Consider the following 26,046-nt stretch of genomic DNA (forward strand, 5'->3'; position numbering starts at 1 on the left):
ACGATCGAGATCCAGAACGGTTTTACGGTTGTTGCCCCGAAGTATTCTGTACCCCAAAAAAAAAAATAACTAGTTCCCAGACCAACAGCTAAGGCACTGCGTCCTTGGGTTGCTGGGTTTTGCACGATTGTGAAGGCCCCGCTCTCGGGTCCTCTATTAGCGGTTATTAGCATCATGCCAATCGCCGTTCGTCGTCGTGATCGCGTTGTGAAGGAAGGTGCCAAATGGACTGGCACACAATGGTGCGCACCTCGATGAATGGTGTTAAACCGTGCGCGAAACATCTAACAAACAAAGAACTCACGCTGAACGCCTAGGCGTGCGCTGAGGGCCACAGAACGGATTACGGTGTGCGTGCGCGTTGCACCAATGGAAAGCACACCCATCAGAGCCACGAACCAAAATGAAACCAAATTGAAGCGGCTTCGTTTGAGAAAGCAATTATCATCACGGGGAAAGGTCGCAGCACACACAGTGTTCAATGTTAATGTTTGTCGGTGGATTATATTCATAATTAAGAGATGTATCTGATAGCGATCGTTTTAGATTGCGGGTAAATTGCTTCATTATACCATTGCCATTTGGTGATCGCTTGGCATACCGGCATCCCGGCATGCCGGCCCGTGTTCCGGAATGCCATCGCCGTCTTGCACCAGCTTCCAATGATTCGCGTAGACCACGAAAGGAGGAAAGGTAATCGGGCGCTTTGCTCTTCTGCACCATCACACGATCGGGGTGCGCCCGCGCTTGGGACTAAAAATAGCTGCCCAAATAATGATGGAGCACTACCACCAAATCGTGAAGAGCTGCGTTTCACGGCGCTACGTCGTGGCAATGTGCAAACGAAAACCGCATCCATCGAGAGGAATCTCCGTTTCCCCATTAGAACACCACCCACCAAACCAAATCCGGCCACTGCAGACGAGCCGAGACGAGCATTTTCAGCTGATCCGGTGATCAGCAAATCCGTTGCGCGCGCTTTTTTAACGGTCGCCGGCCCGCTCCTCGGTCGTGTTGCTCTTCACTTTCCAATTTCCATCTTCCACTTCTCACCCCGGGGGGGTTGGGAAAACCGTGGCGGGCTGGGTCTGGCTGGGAGGAAGGTATTTTTAAAATTTCCACCGCGTGATCTGTTGCTCACTAACACGAGGAAAAGAGGAAATGAAGCTGAGGGTGTGGAGCATGTTCCCCATACGCGGGGAGTCGCCAGTAGGATATCGGAATCGGCGCATCCGCTTCCCGGTCGCGCCTGGGATGCGGAGAATCACATTTCAGTGGAGCAGTAGCACCGTTAGTCTGTCTGTGCGGTGCGCTTATGGTGGTCAACATGGTGTAGGTGTCCACCACCAGCTGATGTATGCACCAGCAACAGCGGCAACAGCAACGTGAGGTGGTCGGTTTTCCGTTACCGAATCCGTTTGGCTTTCTTTCGCGTCTGCCACGCTGGTGCGCTTCGGTTACACAAAGCCGACAACAACAAAGGAACAGCGCTTGTGTGCGCAGTGGTCCGGAGGCTAAATTGTGGGTGTTTTGAGAAGCATAATACCAGTGGGTGGACACGCCGTGCAGTCTGATAGGTGCACACGGTACTGCGCCCACTATGAAGCCCACATTTCGGCCAATAAACACCCATCACTGCAGCATGCACACGAGCTGCATTTCGCGCTTCGCGGGGAAATTCTTTTTTAGCACTTTCAAGCCAGTCAGGTTCCGTGGGAAGCGGGAAAAGTGGGACACTTGAAACCCAAGGAACTAGCAGGGAAACGAAAGTGAAAAGCAACCGACAAGACAGCAGCGGCAGCGTGTGGTGTGACACTCGAAAGCAAATCAGAGAACGGTTCCAATTCCCTCGTTGCTGCTGCTGCTGCTGCTTCTTGTCGAGGAACGGTGCGAAGTGAAACACGAAAATAAACGGGAATTTCTTTTTATATCACACGCGCGCGCCCGCTCCCGTCAGCCCGCCAATCCCTCCTTTTGGGACAGTCCTTCACTACTGCTGCTGCTGCTGCTGCTGCTCCTTCTTCTCCTCATCGATCGATCGAAGCGTCGATGGTGGTGTGGCCGCATGGTGGTCCGGACCGAGAACGGTTTCCTTTCTTTCATCGGATGGTGTAACAGGGCACGATGATAGCCACTTTGGCGATAATGCGGCGTTCTGTGTGCTATTGCGCGAGAACACTATTCAATCAGGCAAATCAGGCAAGGATGCGTTAAAGTTCATCAACTTTTCAACGTTATTTTTAACGTTACACATTCATTCCGGAGCACATTAGTGGGACTGCATCAATGGCGCCCTAGGCGTGGTGCGTTGGGCTGACTCTTCTTTTGGTACAGAATACTTCGAGGAAACCGAGGGGTAGTTGCTTCGCATGCAGCTTAAATCATCCCCCCTTTTCCCGCAATTTATCTCATAATCTATCTTCATTGTAGGCGACACGTGGAAGTTCGAGGATCTGCTGCAGCTCAACGATAGCGACGGTACCCTGAGCAACGCCGTTGCTCCGGCAAAAGCCATCCCGCAACAGGTAGCGAAAGCGATGTCGAAAAAAGTGCCATCCGGTACAACCGTTAATGGCAACAATAAGCGCACGCTAGCCGGTGCCAACGAAGGAGTTGGTGCTGCTATCGAACAACCGCAAGTCTACAAGCGTCTGCGGCCATCGGGATCGTCTTCGTCGTCGTCGTCGTCGTCCACGTCAGCACCACAGCTACTGCAGCAGCTGATGGCACCGTCGCCGTTGCCACAAAAGCTCAAGTCCAAGTCGAAGCTGGTACAGGACGGATCGGCCGGTGGTCGCTGGCCAAACGGTGCAGCGAACGGTGGAGCCGGTGGGCTGCTCCAGGAGCAGTCCGGCAACTCGGTGCTGATGAACCTACTCGTCAGTGGTTGCGATGTAAGTGCGGGCTACAGTTGTTTTCCCCGTCCCAGCAAAGCAGCCAAAGCATAGTAGAGAGATAAGCGAAGCGGTAGGAGAGCGGATACTCCTCCACTCCTCGACGGTGGGTGGACGGTGGTGCGAGGATGATTTCCCCAGAGGCCGAGGATACGTGAGTGTGCGTTGAGCAGCAGTAGCCGAACGAGCGTGCTTAAACGGCGCACACAAACTATCCTTCGGGTCGATGGTTCGATAACGGAAATCATTCAGCACCTCGGGGGGCGGGGGGGGGGGGGGGGTGTGAGTTAGTTAGGATGGTGTACAAAAGGATTATCTAGAGAAGGAAGGAATGGAACTAGAGCAACTCGATGCCGATAGAGCGAGAGGGCGCGCAATAGTAGTAGACGCGAGAGAGGTCAAGAGCAAAAGTGCGATCGTGCAGCATTGCGACGATGTGTAAAAACCCAATTACTGTGATAGTTGATATAATTTATAGTTTATAAAACACGAGGTAAGCGGAGCGGAAGAAAGGAATTATGAAACCGAGATTGAAAAGGGCTAGCGCGACAGAGGAAGGAAACCTTTTTTTAATGAGTAAACGAGAATCAAGACAGAAAATCTAAGCGGAGCGAGAGAGCATGGGGGAGAAAGAGACACATACAAACCAAGTGCAAAACGGCTGTCTAGTGCAAAAAGTGGGGCATTCAATGCTGTTAAGTCATCGAAGGGAACTGCTACTAACAATAAGGGGTCTCATGCGTATCACGTGTGTCCGTGTTTGGGTGTGTGTGTGTATGTAATGTTTAGGAATGTGTATGTGTGCGCATGAGAGTGGTACAGCCACGTGTCGTATCATTACTGGAATGTTCTTCATTATACGGTTTCTGTCCGTCTTCAGTCCGCCTTCTTTCGTCAATGGTTTGCCAGGCTAGCGGCACTAGAGCTCTTCCGGTAACTTATCTTTCGTTTGCTTTGATACAAGGCCTCAGATAAGAGTTTCTAAAAAAAAAACATTAGCGAGATTCGAAAGTGTCGTCGAGATATTTGCTAGTTGTTTAATAAACACCAACATCTTTGTTTACTCTTCGTTATACTTATTTGAGCTCGTTCGTTCTCTCAAAGTCTATAGTTTGGCTTATTTTCACTCAACTATTTAGGACATCTCCCTCACCTATCACTGATTGGCACAACGAGAAAGAGAGGGAGCAAGAGAAGAATAATAAAAGAGTAAAATAGAAGTGAAAACCGAGTACGAGAGCCAGGGCTTGATTGCGACAAAGGGTAACCGGGATCGAGGAGCGGAAAGCATAAGTTATGATAATACATTTTCAGTTCAGCGTTTTGCAAAAAAGAAACATAAAATCTTGCATTGCATCAAATTCGTGCGGCAAAAAAAGGGAATCCATGCCCCCAAGCACTGCGGGCGCGTCCAGGGTGGGGTGTCCCATCGATCGTTCCGATCGCGTGGTTGCACACGCCACCCCGCCACGCTGCTGCTGTCCGGGGGCTGCTGCCGGTTACGATGTTTGTGAAAATTATTCGTGAGCTCCAAAGGTACAAATACATTAATACAAAAGAAGCAAAGGCATACAAAAACCTACAAAAGAAACAAATGGGCATGCGCGTGAGGAGGGAACTGCCAATGCGCGGGAAAACGGAGAATGAACGTTATCGTTCTGTTTCCCCACTTCCCCTTTTGGCTTCACTCCTTTTTGCTTCATTTCGGCAATTGTACAAAGGACAAATGGTAGAAGCTTTAATTCGATCGAGACTTTTTTATCAACCTCTCCCAATGCGTACGAACTCAATATGATTAAACGATGAGTGCGATGAGTCCTTGCCCTGCCTCCTCCTGCATGAAGATGTGAGCAGTGAGTGGTGCATTGTGTATTTCACGTTTGCCATTTCATTCTCGATTGTGCTAGGGCAATTAAATCTAAATATCTTTAAACCTTTGGACATTTTGAGTGGAAGTAATCTTTTCCTACAAAAAAAAAAGGATTCGGAGACTCCATTACTAAACATGTTTCGTTCTCTCTGTTTGTTGGTTCGATACACAAACCAGTAATAGTTTATCGTATTACAAGATATGGACATCCCTCTTTCCGCCCCGAAACAAACAAAAAAACAAAATCATCAACATCCTACACCAAGGCCCTACTCTCGCGTCGTTCTAGATCGCTCGTGGTTCTGATCTTTACTGAAGCTCAAAGAGATCATATGGCAGTGGCAGCCAATCGTCGGCTGCGCGCGTGCGCTGTACAAATCAATTAAACTATTTCATAAGCTTACCGACGAGGTAAAGTAAGGCGTTAGCGTGGTAGTAAGGTAAAAATGAATCAGATGAATAAACGAATCGGCGAAAAACAGCTGCATAAAGCGATGGTTCGCTTGCTGGAATTCTCTGAAACGCAAGCTAGAAGCGTTCTACCGTGTCATTACTGTAATGATTGATTGCAAAGCTATTATCAAAGTTGATGATCATAGATGCTAAATTCCAATGGAATTCTTGAAGGAAACTAAGCGAGAGGCATGGCTGCACGTTGCACAACATTGAAGCAAAGCGTTATATCAATAGCAACCGCGCTTGTGTATGTGAGAGTATGTGTGAGAGTGTGCATGTGTGGAAACGTATTACCTCTTTGAAAACAAATCGAACAGAAATGAACAAAACAAACAAACGACCCTCAACAAAACAACAAATACAAACGAATATACCTCTGAAGCATGGAAATAAAAGTAAAACATAGCAAATCCCCGAATACAAATGCAGACCGAAACGCATCGTACAATGGAAAATAGATAAGGATAGCAACAGGAGACAAACTACGGTTGATGAAAACGAAAGTGCAAATGAATAGCAATGCAGTAAGCATTGCCTTTTGATCGTGGCTAGTACGGCTGCTAGGTACGTTAGTTTCATCGTTTTTATGCAGCTCAAATTTACCGATTTTTACACCGGCTACTAGGCGCCTCCATCTCGGGGGTTACTAGGCGCCTCCATTCTTATGGTACGATTGGGTCAAAATTACGAGCGGCTACACTAGTTGCGCCTCATAGTAGGCGCCAGCAACCATTGATATCTTTCATTGATAGTAACGGTACAACTATCGCACAATTCTTCTGTTTCGCTGCTTTATTTTCTTTCAGCGAGCATTGTAATTGAGCGTCGTCGGTGCGCAGACTTTGAGCGCGCAGATTAGGTGCAATTTTGCGCTTGACGTCTTCGGAATGGGTGTGTCCCGGTATGCACCAACTGCTGCACGGGTTGGATGCACATCGCGTCATTCAAGGACCGTTGTTCTACCGTTTTAATGTGTGCATGTGAATGGCATTGGATTGGATTCTGAGCTAAATATAGGCACCGACAGTAAAACTATAAACACTTCCCGTGTTATATAATTAACACATCACCCGTGTTACGTCGCCGCCACTACCTTAATGCTTCTACTGCTCGGCGTGAGTGTGGTGCTGCTGTGCTGCTCTCCGTGTGCATTTTGGGCCAATGGCACCGATCCTCCTTCCCCTACCCTACCACCGCGTCTCCGGTTGGTCGCGCGTTTCATTAATGGCGTCGCCATCTAAAACGATGCCACCTACTGCCAACTACGCAAAAATTGCACGCCAATGCCAAGATCAGAGTGCGCTTGGGCATTTGGCTTTTCGATACATTACATACATTTTGCCTGTAGTGTGTTCTCCATCGTGTGGTAACGGATCAGGTAACGGGCCGGTAGTTTCACGTAGCACTGCCAAGGCATTCGGCTAAAATGGTAACAGATAAAACATGCATAGCATTATAATAAAATCAAAAATCATTTAAAAAAAAAACAATATTACGATAAGCTTTAATCTTTAGAATCACGTCTTTAACTAGAGTAGTAAACGTGTCGAGCGTGGTGGTGAAACAGACATTTATCCAAACTTCCGTTACTGTTACGGAGTTACAAATACAAAATACATTCTCTATAAATATATAAACAAACACTCTCTTGACTAACCTCCCCCCCAAAAACAACACGTACTGATCGAAACCGGCCTCTCCGAAACATGAACAATGGAATGCAATGCAAACCAAAGTAAAAGTTCTTCTTGATGACGACCTCCCCTATAAATTTGTAACCGCGGTAACCACAGCCAAATCCAGAGCTTTATTCTGTAAAGAACACATTTACGATACACAGTTGTTCGCCCACAACGGTTGGAACAACGGTGCATACGGCAGAGACGACGACAACGGTTGCGTTCTGTTGGTCTGTCACAATTAATAACGATAAGCGGCGCATAGTAAGCCACTCACTCACTCACACTTATGACAGTTAATATTAGGAAGGATCGTCGAGTAGGCGAGGAGAATAATAACTATACACACGAATATTATCGTATCAGCAAAAATTAGAAAGCAACACACTCACCGGGGCACGGTGCGTGGATTAGTGTGTTTAAAGCATTATCGAAAGTCATTATTATCAAGCGATTTGTGCAGCGCCATTATCAGCGTGTTCTGCGTACAGGAGTAGCGTCGCTGGTCAGCAAACCAACAAAAAAAAAAAGAGGTCAAGTCACTATTTATCTAATCTACCGGATGTAGCATCCACGTAGTAGTCTCCTCGAAACTGTTGTTGCATGGATACCACGCAAATATTGAGCACCATTTAAACGGCAACGGTGGTGGTGGTGGTGGTGAAATTCAATATATACGATTGACTGATACATCCGATAAGTTTTATGTCCGCTTCCTTTTGTCCTCAGATCCCCGCAAAAATTGAAACCGTTTGCTCGCGGTGTGCGTTAGACGGAGGAGGTTTGTTTTGGGAGGTTTAGTCAGTGAGTCAGCAATGCCGGAGTGCCGGATAGGGAATGTTAGTGACACATTGTTAATGAGAGTTTATGAGGTTTTAGCAGAGCGAGAGCAGTTCGGGAAAGGAATGCGGAAAAGATTTAACGGAATGCGCGTGATTAAAGAAGAGAACGAAAACATTAATACACCAAGAATGATTGTTGATCCCTTACATTTGAACCGATGGAAATATATTATGCTTCAGAAACACCATTATTAAAGAGAACGCGTGAAAGTTAAACGTCTAGTCAGAGAACTCCAAGTAGTGTTTTTTTTTTAGATTAAATCAGAATTATCATTAAAAGTGATCAGTTTTACAGGATGTGCAAATCTGTTTCCTTATCTGTGAATGCCCTCAAATGTTCGAATTGAGTTGCACTCGGTTGTAACAATTGTTAGGTGGTTTAGTTTACCTCCAGTGCTGGCATAGAAACTTCAAGAAACTGTGCTTCGTTCGTTCGTGGCACTGAAAGGATGAAAGTGCGGAATGGAATCAAATACAATACCAAAAGAACTGATTAGGCAAAGTCCACACGAAGCAGCAACAAGTAAGAAAGCTGGATCGCAAAAGGTTGTTTTACTATTATACAAACACAGACAAAATCACAAACACAATTCACGGTGCCGTACATATTGTTGTTGAATGTATCGTTTGAGGTATAATTGACTTGCAAAATGGAAGAGAGTTGCGGGCGAGATGTGTAATTTAGCTTGTAGGGATAAGTGACGAGTGTTGGAGTCAGTCATATTTGGCTGTGGAATGGTGTCTGTGGGGATCGTTTTGGATCTGTCGCGAGGCATCGCGTTCGCTGTCGGTCGGATCGAATCGTAAACGGCAACGTGGCGCACGTGGTGGATGCTGGCTAATGAGCAATTTCGTAAAATCAAAACTGTGCTACTGTGACACGATCGACGATCCAAAAAAGTAATAAAATCCGTAGAACCACCGAAGCAAAAATCCATTAACGGAACAGAAGAAAAAAAACCCATTCGGAGCAATGCCTAACAGACAGAATACAATCAAAGACAGCAATCTAACCGAGGAAGACGACGACGGCAACGAAGGGCCATGAAGCTTGACGTTGACGAACTCGTTTTCTCGGCATCTTTTGGTATCTGGTGCGTTACTCGGCCAAAAAAGGCGATTGGAGCGATCAAGTCAGAAGAAGATGAAGAAGAAGAGGAAGGAGAAGAAGTTAGGCGAACAATTTCCGTCCCTGTTACGATCCAAATCATCTTCGCACCTTCTTCGTTTGAGCTTTCGATTATAGTGAGTAAGGGCGTGCGTTTGGGTTACTCCATCCTTCAACCACAACTCTCTCTCTCTATCCCTGTCTATCGCGCTGTCTCCTAGCGATCGCCTTATTTCTGTCCCCGGATATGAGATCACACACCATTCACAGAGACATAGAGCCTAGAGCGCAAACATCCATTCTATGGCGCGTAATAAAAACGTTTCTTCAAAAAAAAACCCGTAGCATTCGAAGCGCTCGTCCTCTTCTTCCACCGTAGGGTAAGCTGCAAACAAATGTTTGTAATCACGATCGTAGAAATGGTAGAAGAGAGTAGAAAAGGCCGCAACTGGAAACGCTTCAAAAACTCAGGCAATCTCATCTAATCGGTGAAGCGCGTGAAGCATAAGCAAACCATCTAAAGCAAAACATCAGAACCTATTGCAATTTAAATGTCGCCATGATAATGATTAAGCATAGGATACGAACGGAAAACCAGAAAACAGAAAATAAACACTAAAATTAAAACATCACAAACACGGAACAGACTACTAAAGAAACCGGACGGCAGCCCTTCTTACACAAAACATTAAAACACATCACACTGTCCAGGGCTGTCCGGTGTGCAAGGGATGCGAACTGTGCGAAGCGGAGTGGAGGGGCGGCAGCAGGTGACGAGAGCGAAAATTATTCCAAAAGACTTATATGATTAATCATGTTCTAGCTAGTAGGTCCCAGTATATACATATACATATAAATATAAGCATTGGTAAATGTTTTTACCGGAACGTCGGCGGGTGGTGGAGGAAGAAAAAACCGAGGATCGTAAAATCAGAAGCGCAGAGAGGGCAATAAATCGAACTTATGTGTAGCAAACGTTGCCAGACATGCAGTGGTAGTAACCCGTTCTCGCTCTCATTCTCTCTCTCTCTCACTCTCAACCACAAGTAAATGCTAAAACTTTCGAAATCAAAAAATTAAACAGAACTACCAGATTAGCGCCCCTGGTGGGGGGGTGGTGGCTTGGAGAAAATATCGTGAATTTTCCAGCAATCTGTGTGAGCAATCCGGAGCTAGCAGAGAAAGGTTTTAGTTAGTAGAAGATGCCCAAGAGCGGCAGGATCGGTAGCAGACAAGGACAGGGGGGACAGAGAAAGGAAGGAAGGCTGGCTGGGACACGGGGCAGTGGGGGCAGAGGGACCCCGGGGCGGGGTTGGTGGAAAATGTGAAAAATAAATAAATAAACGAACAAAAAATCCCGAACAAAAAAAACCAAGACCCTTGGATCAATCGTCCACGAGTGGTGTTTTCTTTTCTTTCTTTATCCCTGCAAATGGTGTGTGTATCTGTGTGTTTTTTTTTGGTGTGTGTTCTACATTTTGTTTGACGATTCCTCCAGGCGGCGGTGACGGCGGCAGCAGCAGCAGCAGCAGCAGTCTGCCCTGTCAAAGAGCAACACATCCGTCATGGGAGAATGCATTAACGGAAGGAATGTAAACGAAAAGGCTCCACGACAGCGCACGTGATGCACGGCAGCTGCCAGTAAAGTAGGCCAAGTAGTAATCGGACACGCCATCAGGAGCCAGATGTCGGTTTTACTCCCGGCGGAACGCGATCAGTTCCAAGCATCATCCATCATCCTGGCGCTCGCGTTTTTTAAGCTCACAAACTCCCGTCCAGTCCACTGGGTGGGTGCGTCACCAATGTGGGTCGCTCTCCTCCGCTTCCCCCACTTGCTCTGGCCAACATATTTCACTTTCGCGCTACTAATCATGGTGGCCGCATGTCCTCGTGGCACACTAGTGTGTCGGTGTGTTCGCCTGCTCGGATAACACACGAGCACGAAGCTTGCGTTCGGTTCGGGAACAGCCGAATGCACTCTCCGATGCTGAGCAACCTGCTAGATGATGACGTCACGCGTTGTTGGCGTGGCGTCATTGAAGGGAAATTCGCTTACTGTGGTCCCACGCTAGCTTTTTCATTCTTTCTCTTCGGTTTTTGGTGAGCATCGTTTGCACTTTCTTTCGCTCCTGTTCTCTCTGTCTCTCTCTCTTCGTGCTTATCCTCTGGTTACGTAAGCGTACACGAGGGCGATGGACTGACGAGCGAGCCGCACTTGAGAGGATGTTGAACTTTCCCTGCCACGGACAGACGAACTCGGTGCAGTCCGTCTGGCACTACCATCGACGGCCGAGCTATATGGCTCTGAAAAGGCCTCCCGGTGCGAGACTGCGTCTGGTGTTGTTGCAGTTTTGCTGAGACGAGCCTAGCGGAAGGATTAATGGGTGGTTTTCTCGATGAATGGCTTTCTGGTTGCACCGCCAGACCGCCGTGGCAGGAGCGCCGTAGCTTCGTGCTTCCGGCCTCCGGATGTCTTTTGTGTTTTTTGAGCACATTTGGATCGATATGAGACGCGATGGTGACGAGATGGTGACTCTCGGAAGCGCTTTAATCCGGCCTGAAAGAGGGGCGGTCTCAAACCGCTCCTTCATTAGTTAGGGCCGGGAACTTCAAAGACAATGGCGTTAAGAAGCTTAAAAGAAGCTACCGTATAGCTCTGCTCGAGAGGTATTTTGTTCATTTCCTGCTCTGCTGCAGGGTGAGATTTGACCTTTTTGGGGTTCGCTTATTACCGCTAATTAATTCAAACTATTACTATTGTATTTAAACTTGCATTTTTTGCTCTTCTTTTAGTTTTAGAAATGAGAAAAAGCTTTTTAATTATGTCATCAATTTGATAAATGTTTGAAATGGTTGGTTGCTAAGCTCAAATTCTTCAATTTGATCTCATCATGCAATGAAACCCCATTCTCCGGAACCATTAGCTTAATATTTAGTGTACTAGTAACCAATTACCTCTATCGCAACCAATTAGGGAATCAAACAAATGTCTACTGTCCACCACAATGCACACACTACCACCACCATTGCAGAAAGAAAAAGAAAACATCCTCGAAAGCGAGGACGGATTGACCAACCTTACCTCAGCTGCGTCCACTAACAACCTTCTGTCCGCTCCACTCCATCATTGCAGGACACCATTCCGCTGGCACCACCGGAACAGCTGATCGATGACACAGTACAGTGTAACGCCATGGCAACGGACATACCATCTGCCAACGACGATGACAACAACATGGCAAACCTTCTCATGAATCGTAAGTAACTTCTCCCGAGTTCCTAAATCGCCTGCTGATGAAGTAATAATCTAATCGGCTCTTCTGTTCCCCGTTTTTTTTTTCCTTCCAGTTGGCGAAGATGATGATACCGGTGTGCTGTTCTCGTCCACCAACCCACTGATCGGTGGCCAAGCACTGATGCTGAACGATGCGATCGTTCGTCCGCTCACCATCCAGACCGGTAACGGGGGCATCGCGACAGGTGGGCTCCATCCAGAACCACAGAAGCGACGAGCCGCACGAGCTGCAGATGAATTTATGATGACGGTTTCGCCCAGTCTGCTCACTCCGACCGACATGGAGATCTGGCGTGCGATTCAGGCCGGTCAGCTCGATCCGAAAAAGCTCACTCTGGCATCGTACGGAGATTTTCTCGCGGGTGGTGGTGGTGGTGGTGCTGCTGCTACCGGTAACGGTGGCAATGTGGCCACTGGACACATTTCACCATCAATGTCCAGTACACCGACGGCACAGCTGTCCGCGGAGCTCCTCGGTGATACATCGGAGGGTAACCTGCTGGCTGCACTGGATCCGGGCCTAAATCTACCGCTGGAACAGGAGCTCAATGCTCGTGCGGACGCCCGGTTTGGCTGCTTCCGTACGATTGCCGCCCAGGATGCGCTCCAGCATGGGTTGAAATGATTGACGGAGGTTCTTTAAGTTTTTTGGCCACATTCATTTTTCCGATTTTCCCATTTTTTCTCTTGTTTTTTTTTCTATTGTCTTACGATTTTATATGCATTTGGCACCGATTAGTTTTTTCTTTTTCCGCACGGGTTCAAGTGTTTGGATTTGATTTATCTTTAGTTTAGCCTAGTGAGTGTCGGCACTTTGTTTTCTGGATAGCAGTAAACGCTAGCGTGTAAATGGAATCACTATCTTCTCTATACGAAATGAGTCGTACACCGAACGGACCAATTCCGATAGTCTGGGATGCTGGAATGCTCACCTCCATGGTGCATTAAATGGTTTCACAAATGAAAGCAGGTTTACAAATGACGTTGCGAGCGCACAGCAAGGAACGACCGCGAAGGGTGAGGGCCTTACCTCTGCTTACGAGCAACAGAAAACTATTCCGCCGATCAAGGAAAACCAGTAAAGTACAATATCACTACAATATCAGTCGAAACACTAAAGGAAACAAAGAAAAATAGAAGAAAAGAAACGAAACAGACATTAGATTAGGATAGGGGACATATTCTGCAGGATAACAACTACGATCGCACACACCCTTCCCCCTCTTTACAAATAACGCCAGATCAGGACAAAGGGATACCAAGTACAACAATTCGTTAGCGTAATAAGAAGTAGATCAAGCGAGACGTAGTAGCATGTAGGTAATATATATTACAGCCAATTTTATCTACAGCGATACAGTGTCAATCAGGGGTCGAACGTACAACCGAAACCAGCGCAGCAATCAATGGAATCACCAAGGGAACATTTGCATTTTCTGTGTTCAGTCTGCACAAGTAAAAAATACCATTTTACGATTCGAGTGACCCCCATTTGCATTTTGGTTTCCTATTTTTGTTTAGCTTCACGCCACAATAGCACAATTTTTATATTCATCGACAAGCAAACCGGTTAGCTAGCAATCATGTTCCCACGAGATCGGCATTCGCTTATCCTGAAGGATGTGTAATGTTATGATGTTCTAGGTGTAAGAGGACCCCCTTATCTGTACGTAACAACGGTGGTAGTGAGAATGATAGAGAATCTAGTGTTTTAGGCCTGGCTAGCGTGTATTGTGGTTTGGTGTTAATTCTTCCCTCCCATCAGTTCCCACAGGAAAAAAAGTCCTTCGTTAAAGCACAGAATGAACTAAACTTTCTAAACCCGATTCGGTTCGTTATATTTTCTTCTTCTACTTCGATACAATAACCTTATACTCGTAAAAAAAATGTAACTCGTACAGCAGCAGCAGCAACAGCATATACACTATTTAGAGAATAAAGCATGGAAAGCATTTCGATTGGTTGATTGTCCTTTATTGTTCGTGGCGCTTGTTCGAAGATCTGAAGCATCTGAAACGATGGCCATTTAGATGAATTTACGGTAGCTCTCTATCAAGTAGGCTGGATCAAGAAAGCGGCGACAGCAGTTCGTTCGTTCGTTCGTTTCGGATGGATCTTTCTCAGCGACAGATACTATTCCCTGTATGTTTGTACGTCACCTGGCCAGGTCTAGCTGGCTATTTAATATTAAAAAGGAACTCTTTCCTCGAATGTGAATAACAGTAAATGTACAGAGTCGTCGGTTAATCCGTTACAGCACAGCGGCAGCACTACTCTTTCACATCGCCTACTCCATCCGGATTGATGGCGAACGTTGCCTCACTCTCCGGCAGGCACGGTGAATCGTAAATTTTACATATTCTCGTCTCTCCGCGCCCCTTGCGCAGATAAAGCCGAGTAGTGGACGCGTGCCCTATGATATTACCGCCGACTGGTTTCTTCGGATCCGGATTGAACATTGCCGCCCCATCCACTTGCGCCACGACTTGATTGGTGATAATGACCGCAACCCCGAACTCGTCCGCTAGCCGCAGCAGCATGCGCAGAAACTTTGCCAAGTGTCCCTGGCGTGCGGCCAGCTCCCCTCGCCCACAGTAATCCGTCCGGTACAGGCTGGTGGCACTGTCCACGATGATCAGTGCGTATCGCGACTCGACCATCATGGCCGAGGCTTGCATAAGCAGCTGCATCTGATGATCCGTATTGTAGGCTCGTGCGAACGCCACATTATCGAGCACGTCGGTCCCGACAAGCTTGTAGCGTTCGGCTGTCGCTAGCAGCCGTTCCGGCCGGAACGTTCCTTCCGTGTCGATGTACAGGCACTTTCCTTCACCCCCGTTCTGGCTAACCGGAAGCTGGCAGGTGACGGCTAGTGTGTGACAGAGTTGCGTTTTACCGGTCCGGAACTCGCCGAACATTTCCGTAATGCTACCGGTTTCGATTCCGCCTCCCAGCAGCTTGTCCAGCTCCTTCGATCCCGTCGTTAGCTGTATGATCTCCGAGCGCTTCTGGTGCCATTCGGTGGCCGTGGTGAATCCCATCGGCACATGTTTGGTCGCTTCCTGCAGTATTTTGTCCGCCTTCGCCTCCGAAATGCCTTTGATGGTGAGCAGCTGCTTCTTCGGCGCAAACGCCACCGACTCGATCGTGTGGAAGCCAGCTTCGGCCAGCTTCTTAACATCGCCACTCGTTATTCCATTACCCTGAGGATGATGGGAAAGTGGTTCAGAGTAGAGAAAAGTCCGCAAGATAGTTCACAAATTCGTCAAACCTCTAGCTTCCCGATCAGCAGCGGTCCGTAATGCTCGTCGTCTTCCACCGTTGAGGCGGATTGAATGGATTTCTCCATTTGCGCCATCCTGAGAGGGTTGTTTTGTACTGGTTGCGGAATCCAGTTCACTACGAATCCTGAGTTTCTTACGACATGCACTCCAGAAAAGCAGATAAATGCAGATTAATTAAACGGAGAGTAAATCGCGGAAACGGCGGCTGTTTGGAACGTAGATTTCAAGAAAGATCATGAAATGTCAACAACGTAGAAAAGGCGCGCATTGCGTTCTGGGAGCTCTGTCGGGGTAATTTAGGTAAGCAAATCGTTCGTGAAGGAATGGGAAATGATTTGAAAATATTCTAAGCGAATTATTCTCGCTGAAAATGTTCAACTATACCGAAATTTTCCACCAAAACTATCTTTGGTGTCATCCACGCGGCCGAAGCAGGTCTTGTGAGCAGGGTTGCCAATTTATAGCAGCAAAGGCCTACAATTCTGCTGTTAGAGCAATTTTTTATCTCGCTCTGCCCGATTTCCTGTAGGAGAGAGTGAGTGAGAAAAAGCATTTTCGTCTACCTTTTGCAATATGGCCGCGAGACGGCGAGAAAACACTTCGCCTCCGTGATCGAAGAAGCTGGCTGGGACGAACGGATTCCGGACGAACGGAGTATTCTGCCGCGTAGTAGCCAGATCCCCGATCGTGAGTGCTTTGGAACAGTTCCCGGTGACCCAGGCCCTGCTTGAGGGTGTGCGCCGAATCGCCGCCGCCGCCGTCGGAATGTCCGAGGAACGACCAACAACAGCAACAACAGAGGCAGCTGCAGCATCATCAACAACAACGCATCATCCGCCTCCTCCGCCAGCTTCGATCGTTGGCGATGGCGCTGCAGCGGCCGTTGGTCTGCTGGCCAGCGTGGGGGGTGTACTGGCGGCCGCAGTCCCTCCGGTCGTAGGTGGTGCGTTGCCGCTTCCGCTCACAGAACCCGCCTCCGATCCGACCATCGCTCCGATCGCACCGATAAACGGACCGTCACATCCGTCGGTCCTTACCGAGTTCCCGCAGTACGCGGACGATAGCGAGGAGGACGACGGTGAAGGTGAATCGTATCGCACGGAACCGATCTGCATCGAACGGATACGTCAGTATCTGTCGGACAAGCTGGGATTCTACTCTCCGGATGGATTCGACGAAAAGGATGCCTCGACCGTCGGTACGGGTCGCCGTATCCTGGAAACGGTCGATGTCGAGGGTGTCATCAAGCACTGGAAGAACGGAGGTTTCAAGAAGATCGTCACGATGGTTGGTGCTGGCATATCCACGTGTAAGAGAACCCCCCCGGGGTGGACCTTTCGAATACGGAGCGATAGCGGCATTCACTATCTTTTCTTCTTCTAGCGGCCGGAATACCAGACTTTCGTTCGCCCGATACCGGATTGTACAACAATCTGATGAAGTACAACCTACCGTACCCGCAGGCGATTTTCGAGCTGGAGTACCTCTACCAGAACCCGAAACCGTTCTTCACGCTCGCCAAAGAGCTGTACCCCGGCACGTTCAAGCCGACGCCTTCGCACTACTTTGTCCGGCTGCTCGAGCAGAAGGGGCTGCTGGTGCGCCACTACACACAGAACATCGACACCCTCGAGCGCATCGCGGGCATTCACGAGGACAAGATCGTGGAAGCGCACGGCACCTTCTACACCAACCACTGTCTACAGTGCAAGACCGCGTACAGCCTCGAGTTCGTCAAGGGTACGTACGGTGCCATCACCATGGTAACGAGCTGATACCCCCCTCACCCGTCCATCGCATCAATCGCCTACTTTACTCGTACTTTGCAGAGAAAATCTTTGCCGACGAAGTGCCGACCTGCCCGTGCGGTGGTGTCATCAAGCCGGACATTGTGTTCTTTGGCGAGGGACTCCCGGAACGGTTTCACATGCTGCCCCATCAGGACTTTGCCGAGTGTGATCTGCTGATCATCATGGGCACCTCGCTGACGGTGCAACCGTTTGCGTCGCTCGTCGAGTACGTCAACGATGATTGCGTGCGGTTGCTGATCAACCGCGATAAGGTCGGTGGCGGTGGTTTTGGCTTCTTCCGCTCGATGATGTTCGGCGAGGGCCTATGCTTCGATCTGCCCGGTAACCGGCGGGATGTGGCGTGGACCGGGAACTGTGACGATGGTTGCTTCTTTCTCGCTGACCAGCTCGGTTGGGGCGTAAGTTTTTGTACCGCGACGGACCGGTGTCTAACCACCCCCTGATCTTTGTATTCCCTTCATTCGTTTGTAGGATGAACTACGGCAGCTCGTCGAGACGGAACACGCGAAAATTGTAGCGATTCGACCGACACCATCGATTCCGCCGACGGTTTCACCGGCCGTCGGTGCAACGGGAGCGGCTGCCGTGAATGGGCCGATTCCGATTGTCAACACGGCAGTGGCTAATGACGCGAGTGTCGTCGATGATGGTTCCGTAACGTCCGAGGATGAACATTTTAATGATGTGTGTTACGGTGGTGGTAGTAGTGATAGTGTCCATGCGATGGCCACTGATCCTCATCACGATCACGATCACGAGCACCACCAGCATCATCCGCACCACCATCATCATGCGCAACGACATCATGATCACCAGCATCATCATCATCATCATCATAATCATCAGCTTCATCAGCAGCACGTGCAACACCATGAGATGGAGGAGCAGCAGCAGCAGCAGCAACACCACCCTCACCACCACCACCAGCAACCGGAAGGGTCTCCTTCTGAGGACAAAACCTAAATTATTCGTTTTAAATCCCTTACTCCTTCCGCTTCAATTTCGTCTTTTTCTTCTTCTACTACTACCATCACTACTACTAATGCTTCTACTACCATTCTTCCTCTATTACAAAGCGCCCTGGCCCGAGATCCTATTCGACTAATTTAAGTGACTTCCCCCTTCCTTCTCAACGGGCTTCGCGAGACAGATTAAGAAAGAGGGAGAGAGAGAGAAGAGAAAGAGATTGAAAGAAGTGATTTTTAATCGATTAGCCTGCTGCGATGGATCTGCATTTTTCGAAACATCCTAGAAAGCAAACAAAGGGGGGGGGGGGGAGAGAATCATCCGTAGCACACTGTGTCGTGTAAGTCACACCTAGCAACAACACACTAAAAAAACCCCATGCTTCCGATTAGCGCGATTTTTTATTCCACGCTACTTTGGTTCCTTTTCTACGGAGAGCGCGTCTTACAAACTGACGAGAGCAGATCAGTAGACAAATGGGTAAAAAAACAAAATCGACGCTCTTCCCGCGGACTGCAGTAGCGCGAGAGCAACATCGATCACGAGTGCAATTGTGGAACCGTTGTCGTCGATCGCCGGCCGTCGGTCACCTGTCGGATGGAGGGATTGAGAAGGAAGGAAGGATATAGAGAAATTGCAATTAGCATGCTATTAACTTTATTTTATGATACCGTAGCTCATCCGGCATCCGTGGCGACGGCAGCAGTCCAGTCGATGTCGAGGATGAGGCGAGACAAATTATATACATATTTTTCATATATTTTACATCCGTACACAAACACACAAACTGGCGCAATGATGGATGATGAAAACGATTGCTAAACGATTGCGCGTCGCCTAGCCGCGTGATGATCAGCTGTGCTGTGCGAACTTGCTCTCCTTATCGCTGCTACCGTTTACAGTTAGAAGCACTTGTAATCGATCGTGATGTGCACGGCTAGAGGCAAAGGGCAACGCATTGTGCAAGGACTTTGCTGCACTTAGCCGATGCCTAGTGTAGAGATAGAGAGAGAGAGAGACAGAGCGATTTATATATAAGCAAGCAGGGCAGTTCAATTTATGATGCAGATATTTGTAATAAACCGGGGCTAAATTAAATTCAACTTTCAATTTGTGTTCACCAACCTTTACTTTTGATGTGTTGCTAGGGTACCGAGTAGCCATGCGGAACCGTACTTCATCACTTAATCCAGAAATGATGGCGCCCACTTGGATGTTTCGATGATTATTTTCAAATTAACTTACACCAAAAGGATGGCAAGAGGAGGTACATGTGTAATGGACATTCAGTTTATTTGTCAACTTTTAAATGAATCCAGCGGATGTTTATGTATTTGAGCGCCCAACTATACTATGATAATGAACACAGGATAAGCACTCTGAACGGCCGAACCGAACCGAAGAGGAGTATGAAGCGAGAAGATTTAGTAGCTTCGACCAAACAGCGTGTAGAACTTGGCCGCACGGCCACAGGCCGGATGTACGCATTTGTCCTTCTTCGGATCGATCTGGGCCGGCTGCTCGAATGGGATGCACAACGACTTCGCACCCATGGCCGGTGCACCGGCTTCCACCTCGGCACCATCGTCCCGAGCACTTTCGGCCTTGATGCGATCCTCACACGGAATCTCTCCACAGAACGGTGCCATGATAATGTTCTTCTCCTCGAGGAACTGCAAAAAGGCGGACCACTCCTTGGTCACCTTGATGTGATCGTGCAGATCACGATCCGCCTTGGCGTACATGCTCTCGTGGATGGTTTCAAGCAGCTTCGGCAGCTCGACCGTTGCCTGCTCACGGCGAACCGTCAACTTCGTACCATTGTCCCGCCGCACCGCGACACACTCGCCCTTCTGCAGATCCTTGAAGCCGAGCTCGATGCGTACCGGCACACCCTTCAGCTCCCAGTGATTGTACTTCCAGCCGGGTGAGTAATTGTCCCGGTAATCACCTTCGCAGCGAATGCCCGCCGCCACCAGGGAGCGTTCCAGCTCACGGCAACTCTCGTACAGACGGCGTCGCTCCTCGTCCGTCGTAGTGGCCGTGATTCCGCATGGTACGATCACCACCTGAATGCAGGCGACGCGTGGTGGTAACACCAGACCCTGGTTATCCGCGTGCACCATGATCATCACACCGATCGTACGCGTCGTAATACCCCATGAGTTCTGGTACACGTACTCCTTCTCCTTCGTTTCCGGATGCTCGTACACGATGTCGAACATGCGCGAGAAGTTCTGTCCCAGATGGTGACTCGTAGCACCCTGAATCGCACGACCGGACGCCGAGATGTACGCCTCCACCGTCGTCGTGTAGTCACCACCGGCGAACTTTTCCTTCTCCGTCTTACGGCCCCTCACCACCGGGATGGCCAACAGATCGGTGTACACCTTCGCGTACAGGTCGAGTATCGTCAGCACTTCCTCGTCCGCTTCGGCCTTCGTCGCAAACGCCGTGTGGCCCTCTTGCCACAGGAACTCGCGGGTTCGCAGGAACGGCTGAGGGTGTTTGAACTCCCAGCGCTGGAAAGAGGACGGATTTAAAATGTTGAGTGAATATCGAATTCCAAGTTAAACAATTTTTGTGAAAAAGTCCATGAATTTGAGTGGACTACTATGATTTGAAAGTTATCCTAAATATGGCGAAATTCTTGAGAATATCCTAGCAACCTACCACAACGTTGTTCCACTGGTTTAGGCGAATCGGCAGATCTCGGTACGATTGGATCCATTTCGCGTACGCCGGATACATAACCGTCTCGGACGTCGGACGGACAGCGATCGGTTCAGCTAGCTCCGAGTCACCACTCTTCGTCACCCAGGCCACCTCAGGCGCAAAATCGGCAATGTGCGTCTTCTCACGTTCAAGCGCTGCCCGCGACACGAAGATCGGGAAGTAGCACTCCTTCACACCCAGCCGCGTGATTTCCCCATCGAACCAGTTCCGAATCGCCTTCCAGATGGCGAACGACCAGTGACGAAGAATGTAGCAACCGGACACATCGTAGTACTCGATCATCTCACCCTTCGTGATGACCTGCGAGTACCAGTCGGGCAGATTGTCCTCCTTGGTAGCCTCGAGTCCGAGTCGCGTTTGTTTCTTCGGTCCACCAGCGGCACCCTCCTCCTTACGCTCCGGTTTCTTCGGCTCCTGTTTCGGTGCTTTCTTTGCTGCCGGAGCCTGCTTCGATTGCTGACGACCTCCAGCTGCAGCGCCGCCCGGTGGAACGTAGTCCGTGCCAGTGAGCTTCTTGTATTCAGCCTTCAGATCCAGCAGCAGTTTAACGGCAGCATCGATTTCCGGTTTAGCGGCACCTGAGCCCTTCAAACTGCGCACCGTATCACCTTGCTTGGTGATCTTTTCTGCCAGTGCGTCCTTGGGGCTTGCAGCATCACCACCACTTGGGGAAACATTTTCCTTACCGTGCTCTACCGCTCCCTCTGTGGCAGCAGCTGGTGCCTTCGCCGGAGCACTCATTCCCGGTTTCCAATCTTTTCCGGTGGTCGCCTTGAAATCAGCCTTCAGCTTCAACAGCACACCAACCTCAGCGTCGATCGTGGGTTTATCTGCCTTGTTGGCTTTGAGCGTGCGGATCTTTTCACCCTGCACGGCAATCTGCTCGAGCAGTGCTGACTCTCCGGTAGCAGCGGCTGCCGATGGAGCAGCAGCTTGCAACGGTGCGGATTGTACCGGTGGTACGCAGCCCGGTTTCCACTCCTGTCCACCGGTCGCCTGCTTGTACTGTGCTTTCAGAGCGAGCAGGGCTTTCACCGCCGAGTCAATGTCTGCTTTGTTTGCCTTCTTTGCTTTCAGCTCACGTACTAGATCTCCTTGCGCGACAATCTTGTCGTTCAGTTCAACCGCTGATCCACTCGCAACGGCACCACTGTTGGCATCGATCGGTTTCAAGGGAACACTTGCAGTGGTGGCCGGTGCTGCCACAACTGCGCCCGGTTTCCACTCGTTTCCGGTGGCCGATTTATACTGGGCCTTTAGATTCAACAGCTCCTTCACCGAGGCGTCAATGTCCGCTTTGGGAGCCTTCTTGGCCTTTAAATCACGCACCAAGTTGCCCTGCTCAACGATTTTCGCATTCAACGCATCCGCACCGGTAGCTGCAGGAGCAACGGATGCTGCTGCTGTTGGAGCTGCTTGTGGCTGCACCGGTGTTGCTCCCGGTTTCCACTCACTTCCAGTCGCAGTCTTGTATTGGGCTTTCAAATTAAGCAGCTCCTTTACGGCTGCATCAATGTCTGCTTTCGGAGCCTTCTTACCCTTCAAATCGCGCACCAAATTGCCTTGCTCAGTGATTTTTGCATTCAGTGCATCCGCCGCATTCGATCCAGCATTAGCGCTGCCGACGTTGGCGACACTTGCGGTGGTAACGGCTCCCGGCTTCCAGTCACTGCCCGTTGCCGTCTTGTATTGCGCCTTCAGTTCGAGTAACACTTTCACTGCCGCGTCGACGTCCGCTTTCGGAGCTTTGTCCGCCTTTAACTGGCGTACCTTTTCGCCCTGCTGGGTGATCGAATCGTTCAATGCGCTGCCGCTGCCGCTGGTACTGGTTGGCACGTCTCCACTGGTAACGATGGTCGCCGATTTGGTTTGCTTAGATTTTTTATTCTGCGAAGAAACGGAAAATTTACAAAATGTATGTCAATTTAAATAAAACTCTCCAGTCCGCACTCGAATTATGAATGAATGCGCTCTGAAGCTAAAAAGGGGTTGCTGACGGCGTGGCAAACGATACACACATTGGCCGAGGCCGATATTGATAAGACAGTTCTCGATAACGATTGAAATGTCGAACAAAAGAATGATTCGCTCCTATTCACCGATAGTACTGGCGCGTGTGACGACGTGTCACGCGATGAAGACGCGGGTCAATGGTAACCCCTTCATGGACAACGCAGACCACGACCATGCAAGAGTGATCATGAACAATCATCCCCACCTTGGAGCACCGATCGGATACCAACACATGGACAGAAGTGTTTCCTCATGTTTACCGGCATGCCAAGCGTGCCAGCATGTTCCATGCAAGATTCGCGCGAGAGATGGCCAAAGGGGAGATTACTTTCTCTTGGGTGGTGGGGTTTCTGTTCTCTTTGCTTCACACTGTTTCATACGACTCGGATAGACGCAGAAGAGAACGAAAGAAGAACCAAAATAAACGACAAAAGGAGTGTCCCAAGAGAAAGAGAACGAAAGAAGACAGAAGAATTCTCGTTATGTGGGGTTGGGGGACATATTACCCTTTTTGTGATCTACCTTTTTAGCAGAAAAAATAAATTTAAATCATAAAAGTATTGGAATTTTACAGTTTTTTACAAAATAAACGAAATACAAATCAAATGCTGAACTTACCTCTGTGGCAACCTCCTTCTTCGGTGCATTTGCCGTTGCTTGCGCAGTGGCATGGCCATCGGGAATGGCGAACAGCACGATCGGTGTTTCGGCACCGCTGAACTCACTGGCCGGCTGGTACGCTTGGTCGACCTTGAAGAAGCCACGACGCTGCAACTGAATGATGTCCCCTTTGTTGAGCTTTTTCAACTCCGGATCTCCCAGCATGGGCACCTCGGTCTGGGGTAAAAGCAGAATGGAAAGTCCCGAAGATGAGAAACAATCCCCTTATTCATAAATCTTTGCGTGCTCCATCCTATGCTACCTACCCGCGTCTGATGACCGATGTAGTTCTTGAAATCCTCATCCTTGCCCAGTACCGCCTTGCTGATTATGTGCTCGAAGTACACGCAGTACGTCGGAGTGTACTGCTCAGCCGTCAGCTCGCACAGCCACGTCAGCTTGAGCGTCTTCTTGTAATCCTTGTTATCCAGATTTAGCGCGGCATCGATCGAAACAGGATCACCGGTTGCGTTCCGATGTACCTTCTTGACCATCAGATTGCCCCAGTTAATGAACGTCGCATTTTCACCATCCTTCAGCTCGCGGGCATCGGCCAGATCGATCAGCACACGTGGTCCAATGTGTACCGTCTTCATGCCAATGTCAGCATTTTTCGGATGTACGGCGGCTTGCAGCGAGCCCGGTTTCGCACCGGCCACATTCACCAGAATGCGGCCTTCGTTCTCGAGAGCCGTGTAGCGAGGAGCGATCGGATCGATCACCTTCTTGTTAAACGCCCAAATCTTGTCCCACTCCATAAACACGACCGATTTGCTCGAACCCTGGGCAATGATGAATTCGCGCAAACCCTCCACGGTCATGCCACGACGCAGAATACCTCGAACAGTCGGGAACCGTGGATCGTCCCAACCATCGACCAGACCCTGCTCCACAAACCAGGTCAGCTTGCGCTTCGAAAGCACCGTGTTCGTCATGTTAAGCCGGCTGTACTCCCAAATGTATGGACGGCGCAAACCGAGCGCCTCGATGAACCAGTAGAACTGCTCGTCGCGATCGTGGTACTCCATGGTACGTAGCGTGTGCGTTACATTTTCGATTGCATCTACGATCGGGCAAGCAAAGTCGTACGTTGGGTATACCTTGTACTGGGTACCAGTGCGCGGATGCGGTTCATTCTTGCACCGGTAGATGGTTGGATCGCGCATGCAACCGTTCGCCGAGGACATGTCGATCTTTGCCCGGACACAACACTTCTGACCGGACGCCGAACCTTTCACCATTTCGGCCCACAGCTCGAGATTGCGTTCCGGCGTATTGGAACGGTTCTTCGACTCGACGCGCTCCTCACGCTCCTTCTTCATCTGCTCCGGCTCAGTATCATCTACGTAGGCTTTGCCCTCCTTCAGCAACCGAACGCAGTAGTCCAGCATCAGATCGAAGTACTGCGAGGTGTGCGTGAAGAGATCCGGATCGATCTTGAGCATCTTTAGATCCTCCAGAATTACCTGCTCAAAGTGCACATTCTCCTTGGCCGGATTCGTGTCATCGAAGCGCATGATTAGCTTGCCCTGGAACGCTTGCTGGTAGTACTGGTTGAGCAGGGCCGCCTTTGCGTGTCCGATGTGGAGGTAGCCAGACGCTTCCGGTGGAAAGCGCACCACCACCTTGCCCATTTCCGCCCCCGGCAGATCGACAAACTTGCCTTGCTCGCGTTTCTCGGAGCCCTTTTCCGGTGTCGCCTCCTTCTTGACGCGCGAGCTGGCGGCTACGGCCGCCTGCAGCTCCTTCGCGTACTTTCGGAACACTTCCTTCGTGCAGGGTTGCGCCAGCATCAGGTTATACCAACGCTGCACATGCACCGGAATGCCGATACGCCGCAGCTCATCGTACCGTGCGTACAGTTCGTTGAACACGGCCAGATCGGCGATGGTAAGATGGTTGGCCACAAGGTACGTCAGTGGTCCGAGACATTTGTTCAGATACTTTAGCTCATCCGAAGGATCCTTCTCCATCGACAGAGTATACGTGAGCCAGTGGTCAATCTGGGTGCGTTCGATCGGTGTTTCACCATACAGCCGGTAAGCCGGGGCCAACCGAGCTAGGGCACGCAGTACATCGTTGTTGGTGATGCAGACCAGCGAGTGGTTGGCGAACTTGATCGAAATCTCGTTGCCCCACGAAACCTCAACCGGATTGCTAGGCTGGAGCAGTTCCGCCGCGATTAGCCCACCTACAAATGGGATTTCATCAGCCAGATACAGGCTATTCTTGGCTGTTCGTGTTGGCCAGCCGGGAGCGACATAATTCCACTTACCGATGGCCACGTTGGAGCTGCTAAACACCAAACTCGATACCATTTCGACGGAGTATCCTTCCGATTGCTTCTCAAGTTGTTTGCCGCAGGTTTTTACTTTGTTCTGGCCAACAGTCGTGAGAAACCCGGCGCTGAAAAACGTGGTGCTGGCGATCCC

The 26,046-nt window shown here is 49.5% G+C and overlaps 5 protein-coding genes across 5 annotated transcripts in view; 2 read left to right on the forward strand and 3 right to left on the reverse strand.

Moving 5' to 3' along the window:
* The window catches only part of LOC126571246 (protein similar), a 124,991-nt gene extending 110,895 nt beyond the window's left edge, over positions 1-14,096 (forward strand). The window contains exons 11-13 of the mRNA XM_050229599.1: positions 2,431-2,894; positions 11,983-12,106; positions 12,198-14,096. Of these exons, the coding sequence (XP_050085556.1) occupies positions 2,431-2,894; positions 11,983-12,106; positions 12,198-12,769 (1,160 nt within the window). The 3' untranslated portion in view covers positions 12,770-14,096. The remainder of the gene's footprint in view (positions 1-2,430; positions 2,895-11,982; positions 12,107-12,197) is intronic.
* LOC126571248 (mucin-5AC) overlaps positions 1-26,046 on the reverse strand; it is a 286,563-nt gene that overhangs the window by 237,682 nt on the left and 22,835 nt on the right. The window lies entirely within an intron of this gene.
* On the reverse strand, positions 14,185-15,628 carry LOC126571262 (DNA repair protein RAD51 homolog A). Its single transcript, XM_050229628.1, has 2 exons — positions 15,416-15,628; positions 14,185-15,347 (listed from the first exon to the last, which is right to left on the reverse strand). The coding sequence occupies exons 1-2, from the start codon at positions 15,500-15,502 to the stop codon at positions 14,415-14,417; spliced, it is 1,020 nt and encodes a 339-aa protein (XP_050085585.1). The 5' UTR covers positions 15,503-15,628; the 3' UTR covers positions 14,185-14,414.
* LOC126571259 (NAD-dependent protein deacetylase Sirt2-like) lies at positions 16,010-19,315 on the forward strand. Its single transcript, XM_050229625.1, has 4 exons — positions 16,010-16,737; positions 16,812-17,168; positions 17,258-17,637; positions 17,711-19,315. Exons 1-4 carry the CDS (start codon positions 16,194-16,196, stop codon positions 18,200-18,202), a joined length of 1,773 nt encoding a protein of 590 aa, XP_050085582.1. The 5' UTR covers positions 16,010-16,193; the 3' UTR covers positions 18,203-19,315.
* Positions 19,474-26,042, reverse strand: LOC126571244 (bifunctional glutamate/proline--tRNA ligase). The gene is made up of 5 exons (XM_050229596.1): positions 25,890-26,042; positions 23,881-25,805; positions 23,573-23,791; positions 20,879-22,828; positions 19,474-20,727 (listed from the first exon to the last, which is right to left on the reverse strand). The coding sequence occupies exons 1-5, from the start codon at positions 25,930-25,932 to the stop codon at positions 19,630-19,632; spliced, it is 5,235 nt and encodes a 1,744-aa protein (XP_050085553.1). The 5' UTR covers positions 25,933-26,042; the 3' UTR covers positions 19,474-19,629.

The sequence above is a fragment of the Anopheles aquasalis genome, chromosome 2, assembly GCF_943734665.1.
Source record: "Anopheles aquasalis chromosome 2, idAnoAquaMG_Q_19, whole genome shotgun sequence".
Lineage (NCBI taxonomy): Eukaryota > Metazoa > Arthropoda > Insecta > Diptera > Culicidae > Anopheles > Anopheles aquasalis.

Bases quoted from the DNA above. Each gene is read 5' to 3' on its own strand.
- LOC126571262 (XM_050229628.1), bottom strand. From the start codon at position 15,502: ATGGCGCAAATGGAGAAATCCATTCAATCCGCCTCAACGGTGGAAGAC. The intron at 15,348-15,415 runs GTTTGACGAATT...CATCATCCTCAG, and splicing joins TGCTGATCGGGAAGCTAGAG to GGTAATGGAATAACGAGTGG.
- LOC126571259 (XM_050229625.1), top strand. From the start codon at position 16,194: ATGTCCGAGGAACGACCAACAACAGCAACAACAGAGGCAGCTGCAGCA. The intron at 16,738-16,811 runs GTAAGAGAACCC...TTCTTCTTCTAG, and splicing joins TGGTGCTGGCATATCCACGT to CGGCCGGAATACCAGACTTT. The intron at 17,169-17,257 runs GTACGTACGGTG...CGTACTTTGCAG, and splicing joins CAGCCTCGAGTTCGTCAAGG to AGAAAATCTTTGCCGACGAA.
- LOC126571244 (XM_050229596.1), bottom strand. From the start codon at position 25,932: ATGGTATCGAGTTTGGTGTTTAGCAGCTCCAACGTGGCCATCG. The intron at 25,806-25,889 runs GTAAGTGGAATT...TCCCATTTGTAG, and splicing joins CAGCTCCAACGTGGCCATCG to GTGGGCTAATCGCGGCGGAA. The intron at 20,728-20,878 runs GTAGGTTGCTAG...TCCTCTTTCCAG, and splicing joins ACCAGTGGAACAACGTTGTG to CGCTGGGAGTTCAAACACCC.